The 21,392-nt window shown below is 41.7% G+C and overlaps 1 protein-coding gene across 2 annotated transcripts in view; it reads left to right on the top strand.

Annotated features, from left to right (window-relative positions):
* The window catches only part of CAMSAP2 (calmodulin regulated spectrin associated protein family member 2), a 176,618-nt gene that overhangs the window by 141,608 nt on the left and 13,618 nt on the right, over positions 1 to 21,392 (top strand). For both annotated transcript variants that reach the window (XM_045027112.1, XM_045027111.1), the window contains 5 exons: positions 6,027 to 6,120; positions 7,246 to 7,339; positions 15,735 to 15,817; positions 16,376 to 16,445; positions 17,363 to 19,580. In XM_045027112.1, the coding sequence (XP_044883047.1) occupies positions 6,027 to 6,120; positions 7,246 to 7,339; positions 15,735 to 15,817; positions 16,376 to 16,445; positions 17,363 to 19,580 (2,559 nt within the window). The remainder of the gene's footprint in view (positions 1 to 6,026; positions 6,121 to 7,245; positions 7,340 to 15,734; positions 15,818 to 16,375; positions 16,446 to 17,362; positions 19,581 to 21,392) is intronic.

Raw genomic sequence — 21,392 nt, 5'->3', positions numbered from 1 at the left:
CAATATTTAGGTTATTCCTGATCCCAAAGGGCCAGTCACTTACCCCAGGTCAATTGCACTTTAGGTCTCATACCAAAGCCACTGCTTGTAGCCAATCCTGTAGTAAACTATATGAAGACTTACTAATAGAGAGTTATTTACAAAGTTAAAGAAAGCAGACAGACAAACAAATGAGTTAAGCCATGTCTACTCTACTAAATTATGTTGACCTAACTTACATTGGCATACAGCCACCACAGTTATTAAAGTACTTGTGTGTGTGCACATTTGGCTCCTTGTGTCGGTGGTGCGCGTTCTCACCAGGAGCGCTTGTATCGATTTATATTGTCAGTGTGGAGGATTGGGGGATTGTTCCTGGAGGCTACTAACAGTCGATGTAAGCAATGCAGTGTCCACTGGGGTTGCCAGTTGTCTAATTGCAGAAACCCAAACATCCTTGGCCTGCCCTGCCCCTTTCCTGAGGCCCTGCTCCCTCCATCCCCCCTCCCTCTGTCACTCGCTTTCTCCCACCCTCACTCACTCGCTCATTTTCACAGGGCTGGGGCAGGGGGTGGGGGTGGGGGCTTTGGGCTGAGAGGTTCGGAGTGAGGGAAGGGGCTCTGGGCTGAGCCTGGAGCTGGGGGTTGGGGTGCAGGAGGGGGTGTGGGCTCTGGGAGGGAGTTTGGGTGTGGGAGGGAGCTCAGGGTGCAGACTCTGAGAGGGAGAAGACTGGGGCAGGGAGTTGGGATGTGGGAGGGGGTGCAGGCTCTGGCCAGGCCACTCTTACCTTGGGCGGCTCCCGGAAGCGACCGGCATGTCCTAGGCTCAGGGGCGGCCAGATGGCTCTGTGCGCTGCCCCTGCCTGCAGGTACCACCCACACAGCTTTCATTGGCCACGGTTCCCGGCCAGTGGGAGCTGCGAAGTCAGCACACGGGGCAGCGCGCAGAGACCCCCTGACTGCCCTTGCGCCTAGGAGCTGGACACGCTGGTTGCTTCCGGGAGCTGTGCGGAGCCAGAGCAGGTAGGGAGCCTGCCATAACCCCACTGTGCCACCAACCGGACTTTTAGCAGCCTATTAAAATCTCCCGTATTGGTTTCAGGAGCTACCAGGAGATGGATGCCAATCTGGGAAGGTTGGCAACCTTAGTGTCCACACTGACACTCTGTCAACCTAATTATGTCGACTGTGACTCTATGCTGCTCTGGGAGATGGTGTTACTAAATCAGCATAGCATAAAGAAGTACTTATGTTGGTGGGAGCCAAATTTAAGTGAAGATGCTTCCACCGTTCGGTCATCTAACAATATAGTGTAGACCAGGTTTGGGTTTCAAAAGGTAATATAGGCCTCTATAAATCAGCAAACTCTGTTTGGCCTTCAGGGTTAACACTGGCTTAGCAGCTGAGGATATCTTGCTTCTGCCTAGGAAAACCGTGGCCCTCCTCCATCTGCCCCGCCCCCGAGAGTCCAAGCAACATAGAGATACCTAGTTGCTTTGGTTGAGGTTTTTATCCCCCTCTTGCCATGTGCTCTGAGCTGCAAACTCAGCTGATGGGAGAATCCATTTGCATGACTCATCTTCATGGAGAAGAGAGCAGAACAACACTAAGAGCCTTGAGTCCTTTTGTTGATGATTCCTCAATGCAGATGTCTGGATTTCCCAGTTGTAACATTCACCCCTAGCTAAGGCCCTACCAAATTCACGGCCATGAAAAATACATCATGGTCCGTTAAATCTGGTCTCCCCCTGTGAAATCTGGCCTTTTGTGTGCTTTTACCCTATACTATACAGATTTCATGGGGGAGACCAGTATTTCTCAAATTTCCCCCCCTACAATAACCTTGTGCCCCCCGCCCACAACTCCTTTTTGGGTCAGGACCCCAACAATTACAACACTGAAAATTCACATTTAAATAGCTGAAATAATGAAATTTATGATTTTTAAAATCCTATGACCATGAAATTGACCAAAATGGATCACGAATTTGGTAGGGCCCTACCCCAAGCCTGCCTGGTATTGGTGGGTCTCCTCTTTCAGGAGGGGTGTAACAATTTCTGTAGAAGAGCAGCTCTTCACGCGAATTAATGTCCCTCTTCTGTATTGGACATTACAGTCACAGAGGGTCACAATACAACCTCTCAAATATAACATTACACTATGGAACACCGATATTACAAGTAAGAGTACTGCAAGCAGCAACTCACAAGCATTCAATAGAGACTAAACACTTTCTTATAATTCTAATACTTATTTTTTCAATATTAACCCACAAGTGAGCCAGACAGAGTCCTGCTATATATCTGTCACTGTCCAGCTAAGATATGTGGACCCTGGCATGAATTGGTGCCTGGTCTGCCAGTGTCACTGGGATAATCAGGCAAAATGTTCAACGGGATAACTCCTGTCCTCTAAGCTTGGATAGAAGTGTTTGGTACAGGAGTAGAGCTCGATGAATAACTCATCATCAGTTCAGCCAGCAAACTGAAAAATTAGAAAAAATATTCAGTTAGATTCTGAAAATGTTCAGAATTTGTCAGCAAATCAGAGAAGTGTTTTCAGTCATATGACTGTGTGCATGTATCTTCCCCTTATAACTTACAGGCAGTGGTTAGAGCATTTGCTTGGAATGTAGGAGACCCAGGTTTGACTCTCCTCTGGAGAAGGGACTTGAAAACTTTTCTCTGCCTGAAGTAGAGAAGGGATTTTAATCCATATATCCTACCTCCCAGGTGAGTGCCTTAATCACCAGATGAAGTCATTCTCTCTCTCTGGCTCAATTTATACAAAGTACGTATTTATACAAAGTAGAACAGGAGAGACTGAAAGACTAGCCTATAGCCAGGTGATTAGGATGCTGACCTGGCACGGGGGATATCTGAGTCTCAAGTCTCTGATCCGATGAATATTTAAGTATTTATACCAAGTGGAACAGCTTCAACAGGAGAGATGGAGAGCAACCCACCCCATAATAGCTTGTAGTCTCTTGGTTAGGATACTCACCTAGGCAGGGCCGGTGCAAGGATGTTTCGTGCCCTAGGCAAAACTTCCACCTTGCGCCCTCCCCCATCCCCGAGCCCCCGCCCTGAAGAGCTCCCCCCCGCGGCAGCTCCCCCCCTCCGCCTTGAGGCTCCCCCCCTGCAGTAGCGCCCCACCCTGAGGCACCCCCCCACACCCCAGCTCACCCCTGCCCGCCTTCTCCCCGAGCATGCCGTGGCTGCTTCACTTCTCCCACCTCCCAGGCTTGCGGGCCCAATCAGCTTAGGCGCTACAAGCCTGGGAGGCAGGAGAAGTGAAGCAGCGATGAAGTGCTCGGGGAGGAGGCGGGGCAGGGGTGAGCTGGGGCGGGGAGTTCCCCTGCGTGCCACCCCCTACCCCTTACTTGCTGCAGGCGGCCCTCCCCGTGCTCCCCTGCCCCAGCTCCCTCCGCCTATATGCCGGCGGCGACCGGAGCAGCCAAAGATCTGGCCGCTGCCGAAGAAAATGCCGCCCCCCAAATGCCAGCGCCCAAGGCGACCGCCTAGGTTGCCTAAATGGTTGCACCGGCCCTGCACCTAGGAGGGAGGAGGTCTGAGTCTAAATCCCTGCTCCAGAGGGGGGATGCAAATATGGGTCTCCCACATCCCAGGTAAGTGCCCTAACAGTGACAGATACATAGCAGTTACTCATAGTGTCTGATGCTACAATTATATTCCCAAAAGTACAATTTATTGTAGTGGAACTTGCACTGTGATCTGTAAAATGTTTCTGTCAAGGGCTTGGGAATCAGCAGACTAGGGTTATGTGCCTGACTCAAAAAGTTGGAGTGGTAGCAAAAATGAAAGGATAAAACTAAAATGAAAAGTGTTCTAGAGAATTGAGGATTTGAGACCAAAAAAAAAAGGGGGATATGCTAGCAGGGTTGCAATCAGTGCACTATGATGCTTCTCAGCAATACCAAAAGAACATAAGAATAATCATCCTAAATTACAGATTCACATAGCACCCAAATACTAAGATGGCTTCACTTTCCCCTACACTGACCTTTTGTGGTCAGTTTATATGATGACAGATATATATGTATGTATGATGGATTAATTGATGGTGCATGAATTGACATTTGCTAAGTCTTTTTGCAAAGTATGCTCTATAAATTTATTTGTACAAATTATCTGAAAGTTGCCTGTAGATAAAACAATGTAAATGTTTACAAAAGAGAATTTTCAAAAAAATGATTTTGCTGATTTACACCCAAAGTATCCTTTTAAGTTCTGAAAACTCATTACATTTATGTGGTTTGTGTGTGAAGTGGCCTTATGTTTATGGTCAAATGTTGAACTCATTAATAGATGTAGCACTTTTATTATTTCTATAATACAGTGAGTGGTCCTGATGCTTTTTAATTTCATTTGTAAAATTATAATTAACAATCTTACCACTGCAATTAAAAAGAAAATATGGAAATTTTAATTATTTTTAAATTATTTTCTCTATAATCTTAGTTCTGGCATTTCCTGACTTTTGAGTGCTTGACTTCACAACCTTAATTTCTTTTAACATAGAGCTGCGTCTGTGTGATTTCCTAGTTTTTTAACAAAGCAAACTGAAAACAGATTCCAGCAGGTGCCATAATGTTGACATCAGGTGGGTCATCAGGTTGGAACCTTTAGATTCACAGCACAGACATCTGCCACTAATGGAGTAACTTACAGCAATAGTAGGTTGTCATTATCTGTGTAGAGCAGCATTGGGGGTGGGGAAGATGAGATACTTTGCCAGTGTGTTTCATGATTTGCTGGTAGCAGAGGAATGGTCAGACTCAGAAATCATGGATTCCATTCCAGACGCTGGAGGATACTCTTCTGCTTGTTCCCTCTCACCTTGCCAAGCTTGACCGCCCCCCACCTGCAATTCCAACTCTTGAGCTTTTTGTCTAGCTATCCCCCGTTTAATTTCTCCTCTCCCCAGTTCTTTGTCCCCCGTCTCCTTCTCTGTCAGTCCTAGTTTGCCCCCATCCCAGCTCCTTGTCCAATCTGTTTCTCTTCGCCTGCCTGCCTGCCAGGTACATTCCCTGTCCGAACTGGCTCCCAATCTCCCACCCTGGGCTCCTCATCCAAACTAGTTTCTCCCATCTCTTTGTCCCAATCTCTTTGCCAGTCAGTCTCAGTTGTCCCTCTCCTTTTCTGCTTCCTTCCTTTTGCCCCACTGGTTCCCAGCCTTTCCCACCAGCTACTCATCCAATCTCAATCTCACCCAGTCATCTCTGGCTCCCAGAACCTCCACCTCCATTTCCCCCCTGGGTTCCCAGTCTCCTCTGAGATCAGACTAGATTATGTAATTGTGACTTCTGGCCTTGAAATCTATGAATCTTCTGCCCTTCTGTCTCCCAATCCCAGTCTCCTTCATTAGCCAGTCCCAGTCTCTCCACCACATCAGCCATGTGTCCTTCCTTGTCCCAATCTAACTCCTCCACTGCTCACTCTAGTTGCAACACTCTAGCAAGTCTCTAATCAGCATGTGCTAACTGTGATTTTTTCAAAAAGCCTGTAACTTGGCCAAAGTTGAGTGGAATTTCATGGAGAAACCAAAAGGCACACAAAGACCACCACCTGCCAATTTTCAAATCCTTACTTCAAGAACGAAGGCGCTACCGAGGTCCAAATAAAAGGTCACCAGAATTTTTTAACATGGGCAAAACAAAATATTTTTCAATAGTCTCATTCTCAGAAATGGCTGAGAACTGTTTTGGCTGAAATTTTCCAGTAAAATTCAACCTGAAGCAAACACACAGCATGGAAAAATTCAATCCAGACAGAGTCCGGTAATGTTATAAGCAGGGTCTTATAATGGGAAGTGTCAGGCAACCTTAATAATAGGTTGTGCTGCCAGCCTATGATATATACATACATACATACACAGCTAATCTGACCATCTAAGTAGTTTAACAGATTTTGGAAATGAAAACCGGACAAAATACGGATACCTTTTCTGAATGTTATATGATTATTTTATTTAGGACTAAGATTTGTATGGTTTTATCTTTACCTAAATTTCCTTGATTTCTTGTAGAGTAATTATTTGGTGTTCATGGCAGAACTTTTCTGGTGGTTTGAAGTGGTGAAGCCATCATTTGTACAGCCTCGTGTTGTCATTAATCCCCAAGGTAACAAAGTATTTGTTTTTGATTTCATGTTAACTAGTGCTGTACAAGCCCCATAGAGTTCAGGTTTCTATAGTGTAAACAGATTTAATCTACAATTCAATTCACAGAGCTTGGCTACTAACCAGCCCCTTAAAGAGCTGGAAAGTGACTCTGTAAACAGGAAACCATCCTTGTATGAAATTTGAATGTATTTCTCAGGAATCAACAAAGCTGAGAGGCAGATTCCTCTTCCTTCTCATACATCATCAACAGACATGTTGATTAAAGTCTTCTCTAGACAAGGAAGATTTGCCTATCTGTAACTACATTAGTGTAATCTAAATAAGCCTTACATTCCACTCACTTATATCTGTGCAAACCCTGTAAAAGCAGTGGGATTTTGTAGACATACCTGAGGGCAGAATTTGACCCATATAATATTTTATTGGTGAGAATGAGACACAAAAGCGAAAGAACTCAGGGCAGAGTGGTGAACAGATCAAACAACTACAGGGAAGGATGACAAAACTATGCACCTGCATAGCAAAAATCATTTCAGGCACAATCTTTCTTCAGCAATTTTTCAGATTGATAAATCTGCCTCTCGGGCAGACCTTTTAGAGGCTGTGGAGGCAAGGCAAGAATTATGTGCTATAGTACCATGGTCTCAGCACTGACACCTGGGATCACAGTTCTGTTATATAGGCTCTTACTGCCTTAAGATTTTTTCATGCACATATTGTATAATAAACAACATCTGGAAAAAATCATTTAAAATGGTGTTAAATAAGTTAAAATATTTCAAAATGAGAAACTTGCAAAAATCATTTTTTTCCTCTTGAAATTTTCCTCAGAAAACAAAATACTTGGTGGCTTTTTCATTTTTTTGATTTATCAGCATTTCTTTGTGCCTCCTATTCTTCCTCTCCCCCTGTTCAGTGGCAAAATGGGGAAAAGGGGACAGAAGAGGGGCTAAGAAAATAATGAACACTTTCCATTTAAAAAATTGAAAAAATTAAAAAATATATTTCTTGTGTAAGCTTATGGAATAAAAATTACTTCAAAATATTTCAACCAGCTTTGTTGATAAGGTTTTGAACTGCATGATAAACTAAAATAATGTGGAAGTTTTGTCTTCTATTGCAGCTGAACCTGTGAAAGATGCATCTTCTGTTCCTATTTTGAATGCTAATAGAAGAAATTATATGGATAGTTCATGTGGTTCTGACTTTATAGCCAGGTAATATCAGTCTCTTTAGTAGCATTTTACATTTTTCCCCCTTCCACTCAAATCAAGCACAAATATTTGTATATTTTCTGATGTCCTTTCTAGAAATGTCCAGAGGGTGTATTACCAAATAATAGGTGAAGCCAAATTTCTCATACATGATTCCATAGACATAAAGCAAAAGCCTGCTAGCAACTATTATAGAATTTTCTGAACCTGGTCCCATTGATTCCTTTTCATTCTGTGTAAGAATACATACGAAAAGATTGAGAAACCTTGTTAAATTCTGAAAATAAATTTAGTTATGAAACTGCAAGACTGATAGTTCTGGCTAGAACTAGAATTGCTTGTAATGTGGAAGCCTGCCCCACATAGCTCTGACAGTGTGCCTCAGCAATGGGATTCATTACCTGCATTTCCAGTTCTGGGCTTCACTTTCTCACACTCTCAGTCCTGCAAGTCATGAAGGCACTCAACTCTCATTTAAGTCAGAGGGAACTGAATTTTCTTAGCACTTCACAGGATTGGCCCATTCAGAGAGATTGCAATTCATCATCATCTGTACAGTGGGGACTAGAATGGAAATAATAAACTCTGATTTGCTTGTGATCTACAATATAGAGCAGGGGTCGGTTGCACGCGTGCCAATTTTTCATGGCACTCGGGGCGGGCTGAGCTGCTCAGCCCACCACCGCTCTGGGGTTCCCGCTGCTGGCCCCTTACCAGCCGGGGTCCCCTGCCGCAGCCCCACTCAGCACCTGCTGCTGGCCTGGGAGAAGGAACCCCAGGCTGGCGGCGAGCTGAGACCCCAGCTGGCAAGGAGCCAGCAGCCAAAGCCCCAGAACGGGGGCGGGCTGAGCTACTCAGCCTGCCCCCGCTCTGGGGTTTCCACCACTGGCTCCTGCCAGCTGGGGTCCTGCCACCGGTCCCACTCAGCACCTGCTGCTGGCCTGGGAGAAGGAACCCCAGGCTGGCGGCGAGCTGAGACCCCAGCTGGCAAGGAGCCAGCAGCCAAAGCCCCAGAGCGGGGGCGGGCTGAGCTACTCAGCCTGCCCCCGCTCTGGGGTTTCCACCGCTGGCTCCTGCCAGCCGGGGTCCTGCCACCGGTCCCACTCAGCACCCGCTGCTGGCCTGGGGGAAGGAACCCCAGGCTGGCAGCGGGCTGAGACCCCAGCTGGCAGGAGCTGGTGGTAGAAACCGCAGAGCAGTGGTGGGCTGAGCTGCTCAGCCCGCCGCCGCTCTGGGGTTCCCACTGCTGGCCCCTTGCCAGCCAGGGTCCCCCCCGCCGCAGCCCCACTCAGTACCTGCTGCTGACCTGGGGGAAGGAACCCCAGGCTGGCAGTAGGCTGAGACCCCAGCTGGCAGGAGCCGGTGGCGGTAACCCCAGAGCGGTGGTGGTCAGCCTACCAGCCGCCAGCTCCACTCACCTCAGCTGCCGATCTGGGGTTCCAGCAGCTGATCTCCTGCCAGCTGGTTATCAACTTATAACTCAGAAGCCTGTGTGCAGCTTAAAGTATCTAAATAGGTGCCACCAGACATTAGAAAACTCAGCAAGGAAAAGCAAGGGCAAGGATCACACTAAACTAATAAGATCTGCATTTTAATTTAATTTTAAATAAAGCTTCTGAAACATTTTGAAAGCCTTGTTTACTTTACATATAACAGTAGTTTGGTTATATATTATAGACTTATAGAGAGACCTTCTAAAAAACGTTAAAATGTATTACCGGCACGCGAAGCCTTAAATTAGAGTGTATACATGAAGACTCGGCACACCACTGCTGAAAGGTTGCCGACCCCTGAGATAGAGGATTTGAACTCTGTCATCAGTGCACTAACATACTGCACCACAAGGAACCCTTGAATCTAGAGAGTCAACATCCAAACCAGTCAGTGTGTTCAACTCCAGCAGCCCCAAAACTTGAATGTATGTTATCAGGCTTCACAGCCTGTCCCAGTAATCCTATTTAAGCTGCTATGTAAAATAATCAGGTATTTTAGTATTCTTGCAATATCTGCACTTAAAATAGAAACTTAGAACCAGCCATTCAAAGCAGAGGAATGAATGCCTCAATGGAAGAGCCTCTTGAAGTACTAGAGATCACATTCTTGGAGATGGAAAAAGAATAAAACCTTTTCCTTGTCATACTGGTGGTGCACCTAGTAATTATGGTGATGGGTGCTTTTAGAAAACCATTTATAATGCTACCTCTGGTGTTAGGTAGATTAATTATAGCAGAAGGGGATTCAGACTCTTAATATCACACACAGAAATTACGATGACTGAAGAAATTGGGAGAAAATTCCACGCATGACTTTTTCTGGCTGGCAGCCATTGTTGAACTAATGTTAAGATTTGTTCAGCATGTCTGAGGCCAAGAAAAGAGCTTGTTTTCCTGAAATCCAGAGTGACTATTTCTAAAGGTTATAAAGAAAGTGAAGTGAAAGGAAAAACACAGAAAACACCAAATGCTGGTCTCTGTGGCAGGGCCAGCTCCAGCTTTTTTGCCGCCCCAAGCAGCAAAGAGAGGAAAAAAAAGCCACAATCGGCGGCACTTCGGCGGTTGCTCTACTGCACCACTTCATTCTTCAGCAGCAATTCAGCGGCCAGTTCTTCCCTCCAAGAGGGACTGAGGGACCTGCCACCGAATTGCCACCGAAGACCCGGACGTGCCACCCCTTTCCATTGGCCGCCCCAAGCACCTGCTTTCTGCGCTGGTGCCTGGAGCCGGCCCTGCTCAGTGGCACATCTTTATACTAGCTCTTAGGGTCATGAAATCTTAACAGGCCAAAATCAAAATGTAGCATAGTTTATTATGAGGAAATCCTTAATTATGAAACCAGTGGGAGTCCAGAGTAGTGAATTCACTAAATATGTTTTGGTTTTGTTTATATTAAAAATAGGGCTGTCAATTGCAGTTAACTCAAGTGATTAATTAAAAGAAAATTAATCATGATTTAAAAAATTAATCGTGATTAATCGCACTTAGAACAATAGAATACCAGCTGAAATGTATTAAATATTTTTGGATGTTTTTCTACATTTTCAATATTGACTTAAATTACAACACAGAATACAAAGTGCACAGTCCTCACTTTATATTATTATTTTTTATTACAAAAATATGCACTGTAAAAATGATAAATAAAAGAAATTGTATTTTTCAATTAACCCCATACAAGTTCTGAAGTGCAATCTCTTTATCATGAAAGTGTAACTTACAAATGCAGATTTTTTTTTTGGTTACATAACTGTACTCAAAAACAAAACAGTGTAAAACTTTAGAGCCTACAAGTCCACTCAGTCCTATGACTTATTCTGCCAATCGCTAAGACAAACAAGTTTGTTTACATTGACGGGAGATACTGCTGCCTGCTTCTTATTTACAATGTCACCTGAAAGTGAGAACAGGTGTTCGTGTGGCACTTTTGTAGTCAGTGTTGCAAGGTATTTACATGCCAAATATGCTAAACATTTGTATGCCTCTTCCATGCTTCGGCCACCATTCCAGAGGACATGCTTCCATGTTGATGATGCTCGTTAAAAAAATAATGCGTCAATTAAATTTGTGACTGTACTCCCTGGGCGGAGAACTGTATGTCTCCTGCTCTGTTTTACCTGCATTCTGCATATATTTCATGTTATAGCAGTCTTGGATGAAGACACAGCACATGTTCATTTTAAGAACATTTTCACAGAAGATTTGACAAAACACAAAGAAGGTACCGATGTGAGATTTCTAAAAATAGCTACAGCACTCGACCCAAGGTTTAAGAATCTGAAGTGCCATCCAAAATCTGAGAGGGACAATGTGTGGAACATGCTTTCAGCAGTCCTAAAAGAGCAACACTCTGATGTGGAAACTGCAGAACCCAAACCACCAAAAAAGAAAATGAATCTTCTGCTGGTGGCATCTGACTCAGATGATGAAAATGAACATGCGTCAGTCCGCACTGCTTTGGATCATTATCAAGCAGAACCTATCATCAGCATGGAAGCATGTCCTCTGGAATGGTGGTTCAAACATGAAGGGACATATGAATCTTTAGCACATCTGGCATGTAAAATATCTTTCAACACCAGCTACAACAGTGCCATGTGAACACCTGTTCTCACTTTCAGGTGACATTGTAAACAAGAAGCAAACAGTATTATCTCCTGCAAATTGTAACCAACCTTGTTTGTCTGAGTGATTGGCTGACCAAGAAGTAGGACTGAGTGGACACGTAGGCTCTAAAATTTTACATTGTTTTATTTTTGAATGCAGGTTTGTTTTTTTTACATAATTCTACATTTGTAAGTTCAACTTTCATGATAAAGAGATTGCACTACAATACTTGTATGAGGTGAATTGAAAAATACATTTTTTTGTTTTTTTACAGTGCTAATTTTGTAATAAAAAATAAATATAAAGTGAGCACTGTACACTTTGTATTCCGTGTTGTAATTGAAATTAATATATTTGAAAATGTAGTAAACATCCAAAAATATATAAAATAAATGGTATTCTATTGTTATTTAAAGGTGCGATTAATCACAATTAATTTTTTTAATCGTTTGACAGCCCTAATTAAAAACTTAAATTTATTTTGACTTTAGTCTCCCAGTTGAATTGAGTTACTGTTGTGGAGTCAGTGTATGTCTTCTTTTCATTTTGTTCTCTTGCTCACAGTACAATAGATATTGTGGAGAAGTTTACCTTATCCCTGCTTAATATTTCGTTTGATAGAGCCAGAGAAGGCCTTCAGTTGAACAGACGTGGAACATGTGTTGTATGACAGTCACATTTCAATATGGGCAGTAGGTTTATTGATTATGACTTTGGGGCACAGGAGGAAGATAAAATTAGCGTTTTAATTGGCTATTTGGTATATTCTTTTTATTTAGCTAACCTGGTTAATCATGTTCAGTCTCTTCTGAGAGATAGATTAGAGAAACCTGTCAAGCAGGGAATGATATTTCTTACTACCATTAGACGGTAGGGGCTGATTCTCCTCTGACTTACATTGATGTAAGTCAGGAGCTATTCCCCTAAAGACAAGGGGGCTACACCAGTGTATATCCAGCCAGTATAAGTGAGATAAGAATTGGAGCCCTGGTCAGGGATGTCCTTTATAAGTTCCATAAAAGACAGCAAATGGCTTCACTTATACTTAAAGTATTGAGCTTTGTGCTACTTTATATTAATATGGAGGCAACTTTATTTACATTATATTTTAAAGAAAATGTTAGCTTAAAACTGAATCAGTAGTAAAGAGAAGGAAGTATATAGCTTGCAGTTATAAAAAAACAAGAGTTGAAGCCCTTCATAAGGGATTTATCTCCACTCTGACAGAGTCCTTCAATTACATAAGCACCTTTGTTACACCAAACAGAATTCCCCACATTGGATAAGAAGGGAATCTGTCTGTGTAGATGATTTTGGGTTCCAGAGTGAAGAGGATAGATTGGAATCTCTAAGATAGACATTTGAATTCCATTTGTAGAAGGCCCCTAGAGATCTCAGATCTTAAAGGGCTTTACTTTTATTGGTATCATTAGGACTTCAGAGTTAAGTATTGTCTGTAAGCTGCCCCAGATAGGTGCCTTGATGCACATGCTGAACTTGTAGTAGGATCTGTTTCTTGAGACCTGTTCCGAACTGTAGTACAAACCATCATCAACATTGTATATAATGGGGTAGCATATTGTGCTGGTTCATCATTGCAACAATAGTTTTATTGTCTCTCTAAGGATTAAGTACAGTTTTTGTGTTGCAATATTATGAACCCACTAATTGATTGTCTAACTCTAGGATCTCTTGTTTTTAACATCAGATGCAGTACTTTGTACAGTATGATAATAGTGCACAGCACTTCATAGTAAATAAATAGATGGCCTCTCCCCAAGGAATTGGGATTATAATGCTAGAAAATTAATCGCTCGTGCCAACATCAGGCTTTTCCTGAGTGGATGATGTGATTGGGATTTAAGCAGATGGATTTTCTTTCTGATGGACAGAATGTTTTACAGATTTTTTTCCCAATTAAATTTTCTTTTGAAATAATATACAGGCACTGGAGTATGGAATAGGCATTTTTTAACTGAAATCTAAAATAAGGGTATAAACCTCTATGCCAGTTATCCACTGCTTAGAGAAATCTGCAGAAATAATCAAATAGGAATTTTTATTCAATTTTCTTATGTACCCATGGAAAATGCTTTATTTATTCATCCATATTTTCCATTATCTCACAATAATGTCCTTCTCATGAAGGTTCTTTAGATGCCAGTATACACTACACATTAGGCAAAAATCACGAGAGCAGCAGATTGTGCCTGTGGTCCTGGGTTGTCTTTGTCTTATTGCTAATCATGATTTTTTTAATTAAATAATGAAAAAGTGATTGTAACTTTTGTTGTATCGCATTACATTAAAAAAGCAAGTTGCAAAAATCTATAGAGGTATTTGTAAAGAGCCTACCACTATAGTACATAGGAGGCTGAAGTAAGGCATTATATAAATAAATTAGATTACATGTCAGCGCTATTGAACTGACAACACAATGAAAAAATGATTTGAAGTATGCTTTTTTGTTCAGATTAAAAATAAAAAATAATAGCATGTAACCCCTACAGTTTGATTGGGAATGTGTACTCACCAGAGGTGCCTTCCCCAGCATCACATTCCGCCGCCAACTGGTCCTGTAAGGGGATGGGCTCCAGAGTTACAAACAGTTCTTGGCTGTCGGGGAGAATGGATCCTCTGCTTGCCTGCTTAACATTCTTCTTCTCCTCCTCAACAATGTCCTCCTCGTTGTTGCTCCACAGACATGTCACCTGGAGCTCCTGGGAAGTATCCACAGAGCATTTTGGGGTAGTGGCAGGGTCACCACCGAGAATTACATGCAGCGCCCAGTGATGAGCTGCCAAAATCTTAACAACCAGTTCCCTATAAAAAGTTCTGATTTAAGGGGGGGGAGTGGGGGAGGGGCCGGGGCGGGGGGAGACATACTCATGGGACCGGGGGCCCCTGCAGGGCCTGGGGAAAATTGCCCCCCACCAGCAGCCCTGGAGCTTGCAGCCCCCCCCCTTACCTTGCCTGCACTCAAAGCAGCAGGACGACTCAGGAGCTCAGCTGGCCACACTGCAGCTGGGGGGGAAACGGGGGAGGGGCCAGGGGAACCTCAACCTCCCCAGCTGAGGATCCTGGGAGCAACAGGATGGTCCAGCCCACGGAGCAGAGTTCTTTGCCCACCCCCTGGCCCTTTAACAACCGGTTCTCCACGGTGGTCTAATTTTAGCAACCGGTTCTTGGGAACTGGTGGGAACCCGCTCCAGCTCACCACTGGCAGCGCCTCATAAAAGCAGCACGTCTGCGTGGCCTCCCTTGTCTTCTGGTCCGCTTGCCAAAGCTCCTTTATTTTCATGCGGCACGGCTGTGTGTCCCTACTGTAGCCCTTCTCCCCCATGCCTTGCACAATCTTGGCATAGATATCAGCATTTCTTCTGCTGAATAGGAGCTCTGCCTGCACAGACTCTTCTCCCCACAGAGCAATAAGATCCACCACCTCCTGTGTACTCCATACTGGAGCGCATTTGCAGCCTTGAGTCTCCATGATCAGCTGTGCTGGCGAGCTCTCAATGCTGATCATATAAGAAATGAAAATTAAAAAGTTCCTGGGGCTTTAACAGGGGAGCAGCTCTTTCCTGTGTACCTGGCTGATGTGCAGTGAAGTTGAAAGTGCTCTCCAGAGCGCTCACAGCAGAGCACTGTGGGACACTTGCTGGAGGACAATTCATTCAAATTACACAATGCCGTGTCTACACTATCCCCATGTCAATCTGTGGATGTGAAATCAAGTGCTACACCTCTTGCGGAGGTGGAGTACAGAAGTCAACTTTATAGGCCACTTAGGTTGGCGGAAGGGACTTGGTAGTGTAGACACATACATTATTAGATCAACTTAATGCGGTTTATGTTTGCCTAAATTTGTAGTGTAGACCAGGCCACTGTCTGCTGTGGACAGCAGGAAACCTCTGCCTTTGTTTCTTTACATTATGTGCTGTAGTGTGTGTTGCCAAGATCAAACCTAAAGAAGTGACCTTCATGCGAAGAACATTAGCATGAAATAAGTGAATGTTTATTGATGTTTATTGGTAAAACAAACATTTTCAATAGACATTTCTGAAAACTACAGAAAAGCTTTCTATTTTAATTTCTGTGCAGGCTTCTTTTGGCTCTAGTGGTGGTAATAATATGCTTGTACTTTTTTACTTAATAAATTAATATTTCAAGAGCAAAATTACATTCGGCTGTATTCCCTCACACAAAAAATAAATTACTACTTGTACTGTCCTAATATACAAAGTTTGGCGGCATTCTTCTAATGTGGCCTTTGTCTGTTAATTTGTTTTGCTTTACAGTGTGGAGGGTCCAACTTTTACACCATCTCATCAACTTCTGCCTGCTAGGCATACACACCATCAGCCTTATTCAGCTGCTCCAGGTAACAGCATAGCACTGGGTTTTTTGGATAAAATATTATCTATCTTGTTTTGTTGATACTCTTGCAGGATATCTTGCTGCAGAACTCCCATTGGCTTCCGTGGGAGATCCACACATGGATAGCTTACAAGGTTGAGCCTATAACTTCTTGTGATAAGCACACACTCAAGACAGTGGTTTTTTTAAAGACTTACTGGCTGTATACGTTTTATGAAGTTTGGTTTCCACTCTAAGTGGAATATGGCTTTCAACAGTTATTTATAACATAATTAATATTGTATTCAGTAATAAATTTACCTTTATCTCTTTACTGAGTGATGGGTACTGTGCATATGATATAATTCATGTATATGATTGCCATACTTTTGTTTACATGAAAATAAAGATCATTTTACATAAAAACAAAAAAATAAAAAAAATTGATAATTTACAATTGAAATATTCAAAACTATGAAAGCAACTGATTTGCTGAACTAACTTGTTTATTTTAAAATGATTTTCCAAGTATTTTCATAAGTTGTAACTTAGTTACATTATATTCTATTTTAATTCCAATTAGGAGTCATTAGAAGGTCCACATCTATGTCTTATGTGGATGGATATGTAGGGACTTGGCCCAAAGAGAAAAGGTAAGTCATCATGACATAGAATCTGGTTTAAGAAGTAACAATGGATCAGCCACTAAACAATTGAACTATATTTAACATAATCTGGACTTTCAAAAAGCCTTTTACAGGAGGCTTTTAAGTAAACCCAAGTCATCACAGAGTAAGAGGTAAAGCAATATAATTGAGAAGAAACTAGCTAATAGAAAAGAAAACATAGGAATAATTGGTCAATTTTTCAACCTGGTGAAAGGTTAACACTGGGGTGCTCCAATATTTCATATTGTAACTGGTGGTGGTAAATATATTTGTCTGCATGCAATATACTTGAAGTGCCAATTGAAGTCATTGAGATCAGGAGCTGAGTAGGATTTTTTTTAAAAAGGTACTTTTCTATGGATAATGAGAATAGGCTGATGAGAGAGGATTTTAGAACAAAATAGAGGTGATATAAACTCTTATATTGTAGGTATAAATCATCACTGTATGGCTTCTTGTACTATCCTTTGATGTATCTGGTACTGGCTGCTGTCAGAAAGGAAGGATGCTGGATTAGATGGACCACTAATGTGATTCAGTATGACCAATTCCTGTATTCCTAAAATTGCTTAAGTGTATTACAGATTGGCAGGAATATTATTATTTTTCTCTCTGAAGTTACCCAAAGTGAATAAGCATATTTTTCATATGAAAATACAAGCCTATATGTGATTATAATTTAATACAAGCAATTAGAACAAACAATAAAAGCATGAGACTGAATAAGATGTTATATTCAATTTGATTTTGTATTTTTGTAATGCTAGCAAATGAAGCTAATCATATCTCATTAGTACACGCAGCACTAAAATTTTAGATTGTTTTTTTCACATTAATGTATGTTTGTTCATTGTATTAAATACGAGTTGTTTAACAGCTTTCTTTATTTTAATTCCATTTAGATCTTCGATGCATGGAGTTTCATTTGACATTTCTTTTGATAATGAAAACAGTATTCAGACATCTACTCCAAACAGAGGAATTACTAGATCTGTTAGTAATGAAGGCATTATGCCAAATATCAACCGCATGCCCAAACACATTAAGAAAAACCTGTCCTTCAAGCCAGTAAATGGAGAAGAGGAAACTCAAGATATTGAAGAAGAAAAGGAAATAGAATCTCATATCGATCCAAAGGCCAGTGCATCTCTTAACACAAATGAAAGGAATGCCAATGAAAACAGCCAATACATGCTTCCAAATGGAGCTCTGCAAAACAGGGTAGTTATGGATGATTTTGGCAATCAGATTGAGACTCCAAGCATTGAAGAGGCTTTGCAGATAATTCATGATACTGAAAAATCTCCCAGTGTTATCCAGCCAGACCAAATTACAAATGGGTTCTTTCTTCATAACCAGGAAATTAGCATCTTGAATTCAAATATTAAACTAAATCAGCCTGATCCTGATATCATTACAGACACAAAAGTTGCCCTAAGTCCTGTGACTGACAATACTGAAGTGGATACTGGAATACATGTTCCTTCAGAAGATATTCCAGAAACTATGGATGAGGATTCTTCTTTGAGAGATTATACTGTAAGCATGGACTCTGACATGGAAGACCCACCTAAATGTCTTCAGGATTATGATATACGAGCTAGCAACCACAGAGAGCTATTAAGTCCCTGTCCAAGCTCAATAAGTACCAAATCGCAAGCTGGCAGCAGTGCTTCTTCAAGCTCGGGAGTCAAAATGACCAGCTTTGCAGAGCAGAAATTCAGGAAACTGAATCACACAGATAGCAGAAGTAGTGGAAGCAGCTCTCAGAAAACTACCCCAGAAGGCTCTGAGTTGAATATTCCTCATGTTGTTGCTTGGACTCATATACCTGAAGAAACACCTATCCCTCAAGGAAGAGACACTACACAGTTGCTTGCTTCAGAAATGGTCCATCTTAGGATGAAGCTGGAGGAAAAGAGGCGAGCCATTGAAGCACAGAAGAAAAAAGTGGAAGCTGCTTTTACTAAGCAGAGACAGAAAATGGGAAGGACAGCATTTCTTAATGTAGTGAAAAAGAAAGGTGATGGAATATCACCTCTTCGAGAAGAAGCAGCTGGAGCTGAAGATGAAAAAGTATTCACTGATAGTAATAGATTGAATGAAAAAGACACTCAAAAACCAGTTGAACAAATTAATAAGACTGCAGAGGTAATAAAGGAAAGTGCTGAAAATTCTCAGGTCAAGTGGTTAAAGTCCCCTAATACGCCTATGGATGCTGAAAAGCAATGGAACTTAATGAGCCCCGCAGAAGAAACCATAAATGAAGGGGATATTTTAGAATATACAAAATCTATTGAAAAGCTAAATGCTTCTCTACATTTCCTACAGCAGGAAATGCAACGCCTCTCCCTTCAGCAAGAGATGTTGATGCAAATGAGGGAGCAGCAGGCCTGGGTTATTTCACCTCCTCAGCCTTCACCTCAGAAACAAATCCGAGAGCTTAAATCTTCAATGAGGCAAACAGGACTGTCATCTCCCATTGCACCATTTGCTTTGGAACCTCCTCGCCCTAGTCATCAATCACCACAGTCTTCTAATAGGAAGAATGCCTCTTTCCCCGTTAAAATGCAAAGGACTCCTAGGCCAAATGAACTGAAAATAATACCTTTTAATCGCACCTTAACTGCTCCACGGTCTGTGGATAGTCTTCCTCGTTTGAGAAGATTTTCTCCAAGTCAGGTTCCCATTCAGACTAGATCATTTGTATGTTTTGGAGATGATGGAGAACGTATAGCTGAACCTCAATTAAAAAGAAATCTTTTGAAAGAAGTCAAAACTACAGAGGATGGAGCAAGAGAACAACAACAACAAAAAGGTACTTTGGAAGAATGGGAACAAAAAGTGAAGGAAAAGGAGATCAAGCCTTTTGAATCTAAGGTTTCTGAAGTATTATCTCAGCCCATCACAGAAACTGTCTGCCTCACCCCAAATGAAGATCAGCTAAGCCAACCTGTTTTGCCAACACTGATTCCTAAAACAGCTAACCTAATTGAAGTTTCCCTCTCAGATTTGAAACCACCTGAAAAGGCTGAAGTATCTGTTGAGAAATATGAAGGTGAGAGTGATAGAGAACAATTCGAGGATGACCAAAAAGTGTGTTGTGGATTCTTTTTTAAGGTAGGTGAACTAGAACAATGCATGAGTCTATTGGAAAAATTTTACTTTTTCAAAGGGAGCATTTTATTTCATAGATGACTTTTCAATAACCACTTTCCACTGAGGCCAACTGCATATAGTGATTAAAAGTTTGTCTCAGCCATTGCGACTCCTGATTGATTTGGGATCACAGGGACTGTCAAAATCTGCCAGCAATTTTCACCACCTCTTTCAGTTCTTAAAGTTTAAAAGATGTTTGGGGATTTTGGGAGGAGGGGAGCATATTGAATATAGGGACACTTTTTTTCTTTTAACACAAGCTTTAGTGCCCACACAAATTTCTTTCATGTCTTTTACCTCCTGACAAACAGTTATATAAGATTTCAGAAATTTCTTCTCCTTAGAGTACTCTGTGTATTTTAAAAGTGTCACATTTTAAGTGTGTAGTTAAAAAATGAACATATTGTATACTAAAATGCTTATGTGTAGGCAGAATCTTTTAATTAAAGTGTGCATTTTTAAAAAGCAGTTTGGATGCTGAAAGCCACTACTGTTTTGAATGCAGGCTTCAAAATTTTTCTTGCATTGCACTGTTTGAATACCATATGTTTAAAGTGATACTGAATTGAGACTGCCCTCTCATGGCCCCGGATAACAATTTTAGCGTATTTTATTCCCTTTTCCATTCATCACTGAAACTGCTCCATCCACGATATGCATGCCCTATCTCCCTCTGGAAACCAATCCATGGTGCTAACAAAAGATACTGAATTGGCCAGCAGAGGTTGCTTTATGTATTGCATAGTCACATGCTCCTCCTGGAAAACTGTCATCGACTCCACATGCACAGCGTACAGTTAACTGAAAGTCCTGTGTTCATTCCTGCACCCCTTGAGTTTCATATGATAGTGCCTTGTTACTGCTATAGTACAACTATACAAGCTAACTTAGCATAATAATGGCAAACCTTAGTAAGTTCTGTTTTAGTATGCCCTGAATCCACCATTTGGAAAGAAATTAGAATTATTTGCATCCACCTGTTAAGCAGCAGTTTGTGCACATTCTTCAAGATCTTTTCCATTACAAATCCTGTTCTGTTTTTGGTTGGTTTTTTTTAAGAGTCTGAGAGTGTGTAGAGTGCAATGTAAGACCCCAGTCCTGCACTAAGGTCCACTAATATGGACATCTGCATTCATGTGGAATCTCATTGAAGCTAATGGGACTCTGCAAGTGTGCAAGTGTTTGTGCTGTTGGATCTGAATAGGATTATGTAACTGCAGGAGATAATGTGAGATGGCCTTTCATTTACTTTAATTTAACAGATATAAACCCCCTGTAGTATGTCAGAAAAAGTAATATTGAGTTATTTCTTATTTCCTTTTTGTGGTATTCTTCTGCAAATGTTTAGATTTTTGTTATTATAGAGATAAATCAGTTGGGCCTCAATCCTGCAAACAGGCACTGAGGACCTGATTCACAACCCATTGAAATTAATGAAAATACTCCCATTGACTTCAAAGGGCTTTGGAACCAGACTCCTGAGTTCATTATGACTACTCAGTACATAAACTTAAGCATGTTTTCAGGATTGGTGCCTTATTTTATGCCTTAGTTGTCCTCACCTGCATTCTGCCTGTTGACCATCTTTGCTTACATTCAAAAACTCAGAGCAGCTTTCAGTGAATTTTGAGTAGACAGCCACTTTCACATAGATGAGCTGAAAATCTGGGACATCTGAAGTATGATGAAAGAAGTTCCTAAAGCACAAATACATCATAAAAATAACCAAGACTGTCACTTTAGCTGTGCAGCACTTGACAAGTTCAATGCATT

The sequence above is a fragment of the Mauremys mutica genome, chromosome 8 (genome assembly GCF_020497125.1).
Source record: "Mauremys mutica isolate MM-2020 ecotype Southern chromosome 8, ASM2049712v1, whole genome shotgun sequence".
In the NCBI taxonomy this organism is placed as follows: domain Eukaryota; kingdom Metazoa; phylum Chordata; order Testudines; family Geoemydidae; genus Mauremys; species Mauremys mutica.
This window is presented reverse-complemented; position numbering and strand designations above follow the sequence as displayed.